Consider the following 6,000-nt stretch of genomic DNA (forward strand, 5'->3'; position numbering starts at 1 on the left):
GCTTTAAGAATCTGTTGGACTCCTGGAAGGGACCAATGCAGACATGTTCCTGTTTTTAGTTTTCTACATTTGCCTTAGAATCTAGCTGTTTTTTGTTACTTTTATTTTTTTATTTTAGCCATCCTATTTGTAAAAAAAAAATAAATAAAAAAAAAATTGTATGACTTTTTATAACGGTTTATTGTTGTCGCTGTTGTCATCATCTTTCTTTGTTGAAATCAGGTTTCTCTTGTAAATGAGTCCTCGAGGCTCAATGGGATTTGCCTGTCTAAATAAAGGTCGAATGAATGAAAATACTTGATGACCACAGGACCAGTAAATCAAGAGTTTTGTCTTTAAACTCAACTCGCCTCAGACTTAGAAGAATGTCTCTCGCTCATCCAGCTGCTTCCTACTCAGCTGTGAACTATCCAGCTAAGTTCCTTCTGTGTATTTTAGATGCTGCCTTTGGTTTTATTATAATAAAGTGAAGATTTGTTGAACTCCTGAAATCTGACTGCGTTCTGGGTCTGATCCACCTTCTAAACCAGATATCATGGAACTACAGTTACACAAATAAAGAAACTTGAATTTGTGCTCAGATGGTTAAAAAACCTGGAAAAACAGTCAAATAAAGCAGGAAGCAGGAATCTTACTGTCTCAGGGAGGTGAAGTATGGTGTGCACTGGTTCAGGAAAAGCTGCCAAAGCTTTGTAGCCACAGCTGGCCACCTCTGCATCCTGTACAGAAAAACACACACAGTCAGCTTCCACGTCCACACAGTGTTTACATACAAATACATGTAACTAACATCCTCTGGGGACTGAATACTGAGCTGAAATTTGAGGCAGTGCAAAGGAGAAAATGTTAAAAACTAACGTAAAAAAAGCAGAAACACACAACAGTGCGACGAGGACACAAACCTTGTTTGTAGTATAACTCCAGAGAAAGGCGACCACCTCATCTTTTAATTTCTGAAAGAAACACAGGACATCTTTGTACTTTGTTAAATTTACCTGCTCTAACTCGACTGTGAACAAGCCGAGAGAATTAATTTGATCTGGCGACCTTCTCGCTGAGAGGCAGCAGTCTACCAACTGAACCACTGTGCCCAGTTCCAGTCCAGAAAAACACTCATCTCCAAAGCTACAAACATTCACTATTCAATAGTACACGACACGCCGCTGGGGGATTTGATTTGACACCTAGATGCAGCCACACACCAGCACAGTGCCTCACTTCTTTGTAAGATATGCTCACAACATTCAAGGGCAGACAGCACGTCCAGTCCCCCTCTTCGCTCTGCGACGGCGAACAACAAAGATCTTTAACATCCAGCACAAGCATTGGAAGGTGAGCTTTGTTTTAATACGACTGTTTTAGTTGTCTAACAAGTCCTATAGGCTATCAGTAAATTGGAACCAGCTGTTGTCTGTGTGTTTTAACCTAGACCAGGGGTCACCAACGCGGTGCCCGTGGGCATCTGGTAGCTCGCAGGGCCCACATGAGTTGCCCATGGGGCATGTTTTAAAAATAGCGCTCATGATCAAAGAGCTCCACCAAAAAATTGTCATTAATTATATTTTTAAATTTAAGAAATAACATTTGAAATTAAATTGAACATTAAAATTAAAATGATTAATACAATTTTTAAAACGAAATAGTTTTACATATACAGTTTAGCAATCTTGTCTGGGGTCAAAGTTCAGAATCATGCGTAGACCACTCCCATGTTTGCAGCGGTTCAGCTACAAGCTAGTTTTACCTCCAAGAGGTTAAAATGGCAGAAAAACATAAGAAAACATGTTCACAGTGACTGGGAGGAAGAGGTCTTTTTACAGATGTGAAAGACAAGTGTGTCTGCGTCTCATTAGTGTCTGTGGCGACAGCAAAACAACATGGAGTGACACTTCACCAGCTAACATGTTAGCTTCAGTGCTAACTACCCCCTGGTGGCTCACAACAGACAGAAGAGTGTCAGAGTTAAAGGCTTACATGGCAGATTATTTTCATGAGGCATTTTCAGATGAGGTCTTGAAAAAAGCAATGATGAAATATGTGAAAAATAATTTATTTAAACGAGTAAAAGATGCGATGATTTGTTAAAATGATTTTATATGTACAGCACTTTGTTGCAGCTGTGGTTATTTTAAAGGGCTGCATATATAAAGTATTATTAAAAATGCTGCAGATCTGAGGACCATTACTAATGTCACATGATTCATTTAAAATGTCACTTTGTTTTTTTACATTACTGATCATTTGTATCTACAAGTTAGAGTTGTTCTGAAGTGTTATAAACACAACAGTTGGTGCAAACAGGGCTTGACTGGAAGATTTCATTGTTGATATGTTCTTAAAATGTTACAGAAGTTGTTAATAGTAAAAGGCATATTTTGAATGAATGTTACAAATGTGTTCATTCCTACAAAACAGTTAATAAAATATTTATAAAATACACTGAATTCAAATGTTACTGATCGAGTTTAACATCAAATAAATGGTGTTTTATGTTTAAATATCAGTTTTCTGCTGTAGTAAATCATCCGTTTTGTCCCCTTTGTTTGGGACAAGAGCCCATCTCCGCTGCTTTTGGGTGAAGGCAGGGGACACCCAGGACAGGTCTCCAGTCTGTCCCAGAGACAGACAAAGAGACAAACAACCATCTACACTCCCAGTCACAGCTAGGAACAATTTACAGTCACACAGAAGAACCAAAAAGGGATTCAAACTGAGGACTCAAGTTCTCAATTGAGAGTTCTAATCACTAATTATCAATAATAATCGATCATATTTACCAAGCTAAATCCTTACTGATAACCATTGTGGGGAGTTTTTAATAATATAGATCAGATCAGATGTGATCAGGCAATCATATACTCACATGTATGTAAATATATTATTATTAATACTGTAGTGAGTCACGTGAGGTACGTGTCACTTGTAGTATGACAATATATCCCCGTTTATATGCATACTATATTCACGAGTTCTTCATCTTTCTGACTGTGTAATGCCGTGCATTGAATTTAAAGGAATGCGAACGAGAGACGTTATTATCTTTGACCCATCAAATGAATGGAATCATTTATTTTCAGAATCAAAGTTTAACATCAAACATTTACATTAATTTGGCAAAATATGAAAATAATAACAGACAGTTTCACAGAAAATGAACTTCAAATCACTCGGCGGTGATTTGAGGACTTTGCTTCAGATATTTCTAAAATATCTGTACTGATTTTGTGAGAGAGAAGAGTTTAAGATGAAAGGAGATTTATCTTACAGAGGAAATATGTGAGGGAAATTTAATCTGTTTAACCAGAAATTGCACGCTCCGTCCGATCTCAGCTTCTCACGGTACACTTGGTCAAAATAGAACCATCTACCTGTTGATGATGAATCAGCGTCGGAGTAGTTCCTTTCTGACTCGTTTCAGCGTCTCCGTCGAGAACTACCAAACCTTCAGAGAGTCGTGCGTAGTTAGCTCAAAACAGAATTATAATCCCAAAAACCTCTGGATTCTTCATTGCTCTCTTGGACTCTTCATTGCTCTGAAACTTTCAGAACCGGCTGCACTCTCAATCTCACATGAACTGGGAAGTTGCCACATTTTATTTGGGTCGACTTCCTGTTCAATTTAGAGCTTTCTGATTCGTGGAAGGACCAGAAAGAGGAGTGGTTTTGACGTAAGGTGTTTATCAACAGTCGAGGTCAGAGAATGAAATTTGTTTTCACATACAGAAAAGATTATTGCAGCAACAGCAGACTTCGTGGAGTCAACTCTTGGTAATCTTCTGAAAAAGTTTAAACATGACATTTTTCTCGGTAAACATTTTAGTTGACCGAAAACCAACCTTTCACATACTTACGACTTGACTCATTTCAGACAGAAAATCAAGGAATGCTTATTCAGGTGATTTCTTCTTGGAATGAGGAATAAAAATCATTACTTACTGTTTATGTAAAATAAAGATGAGTAGTTCTTTTCAACCTATAAGCATTGAGTGAACTAACACAATTTGATTATCAAAACATTTGTAAGACAGTAATGATTATAAAGAATTGTCTTTTCTGCTTGATTAATTCAAGAAAGAAAGTCATCAGATGGCCCAGACTTATTCAGATCAATGAAAATAACAGTCTCTGTCCATCTGGTAGATTTGAGGTCATCTGGTTCACTACAATACTATAAATAAAGGTGAGCCGCGCAAATTTGTTTGTATCAAACAAGTAGCCCTTCGTGTCTCTCAGTCCCACTGAAGTAGCTCTCAGTCTCAAAAAGGTTGGTGACCCCTGATCTAGACTCAACGTTAAAGTAACATTCAGTCCATTCTGAAGTAGGTTTCTGTGCAGAACTTACGACGAGAGATATCTTACCTGTTGTTGAATGAACCACTGATGAGCTAACGGCTAGTCTGAACACAAACAGGACCAAAGAAGTTTGCTGTCGTGCTAAAAAAGCTTTAATCTGTAACATTTCAAAACTGTGTGAACAGCGTTTTCTCAAGCTTTACTCTGCTGCCTAATTATGTGAATATGAAGAAAGTGTTCAATGACTTTTCCTGGTAGACTACTGTATTTTTATTTTTATTATTTTTAACCAGCCATGTTACAGGAACTGATCAGAGAAAAACATTTACTGTACATATCTGTGTATGTTACCTGTACAGATTTAATAAAAAAATAATAATAATAATAAATAAATAAATAATAAGTTTTAAAAAATATTTCCGTGTAAATATTTATATTTATATACAAGACTTCCGGGAAGATGGCACCGGTGCTGGTGGCTTGCCATTAACCTCTGTCTGTTTTTTTTTTTGGGGGGGGGGGGGCTGGGGGAGGGGGCCGGCGGGCTCAACCTGGGCGTCTTCTTGCCTGGCGGTGGCCGCGGCGTGGTGCTTGGCTGGGGGGCTGGGCTGTGGGGGGCTGTGACTGGGGTGGGGTATATTGGGGGCTCTCGTGTGGGGGGCTGTGTGCTGTGGGGCCGGGGGAGTCTGGGCTCGCTGGGTGTGTGCCCTCACTTGCATGGGGCACTCTCGCTGTGGGTGTTGTTATGGGTGGACTGGTCTTTTGCTTTTTTGGGGTGGGGGGGCGCTCTTGGTCGCTGTAGTGCTCTATCTCTGACTGTTTGGGCACTCCTGGCTGATTGTCCCGGTTGGGGTTTGGTGGCCTCTCTGGTTGGGGGGCTGGGTGTTGGGCTGGGAATCGGGTTGGGGCGTCTGGACGGTTTCGGGATGGGTCTGGGTTGCTGGCCCTGGTTCTGGTTGGTCCTCGGGGGCTATGTGCCGGTCCGTGGCCTTGATCCCTGGTGGTGCGGCTGCCACCTCCTCCTAGGTATCTCTGTTAGAGCCTCTGTCCCCTGGTGGATCTTGGAGAGTGGGGGTGCCTATTGGGGTCAGTGGGGGAGCTGGTCCCCTGGGGGGGCATTGCCACCTCAGTTCACCTCCCCATCCCAACGTCCTCCTCCGCCCACTCCACCACACCACCACTCAAACAGGGTTTTGGGGTTCAGGTGCACTACTGAGCTACGGGGAGAATCATCCATCTCCGTGGCTGGTGGGGTCCTGGGCCCTAATTTTAATATACAACCTAGACACTCACTTATAACACTCTCACGACACAGCCATATATAGGATCTGGAGTGGGCACATGATCGCACTTAGGTGGTGGGATGTACTACCATTTCCACCTCCCCGGACCTGTGCCCACTCTCATATGTAGCATGTAGACATTTAGGGTTCTGTGCGGAGATGAGGGGTGAACGGGCGCCGCCTGCTCTCTGGGCAAGAGGTGGGTCTGTGCCGGTCGCCACCTCATCCCCCCATTTTAAACGCACTGTATAACAACATGCATCAACACCATATTCGAGTGGGAGGAGGAGGAGGTGGGTCTGTTCATAATTTATTTATGCATATATAGATTTATTTATTTATTTTATTTTTTTTTTTTTTTCCCCTTTCACAAACACCTCCTTTCTCCGTGTGACACTAGGGGTCGGGGATGGAGGGGGGGGGG

General features: G+C 41.5%; 1 protein-coding gene across 1 annotated transcript in view; it reads right to left on the reverse strand.

The window, feature by feature from the left end:
- Positions 1-6,000, reverse strand: part of focad (focadhesin) — a 179,343-nt gene that overhangs the window by 70,618 nt on the left and 102,725 nt on the right. The window contains exons 16-17 of the mRNA XM_037681614.1: positions 903-953; positions 636-719 (exon numbers count right to left, since the gene is read on the reverse strand). Of these exons, the coding sequence (XP_037537542.1) occupies positions 636-719; positions 903-953 (135 nt within the window). The remainder of the gene's footprint in view (positions 1-635; positions 720-902; positions 954-6,000) is intronic.

The sequence above is a fragment of the Nematolebias whitei genome, chromosome 1, assembly GCF_014905685.2.
Source record: "Nematolebias whitei isolate Nwh7 chromosome 1, NemWhi1, whole genome shotgun sequence".
NCBI lineage: Eukaryota > Metazoa > Chordata > Actinopteri > Cyprinodontiformes > Rivulidae > Nematolebias > Nematolebias whitei.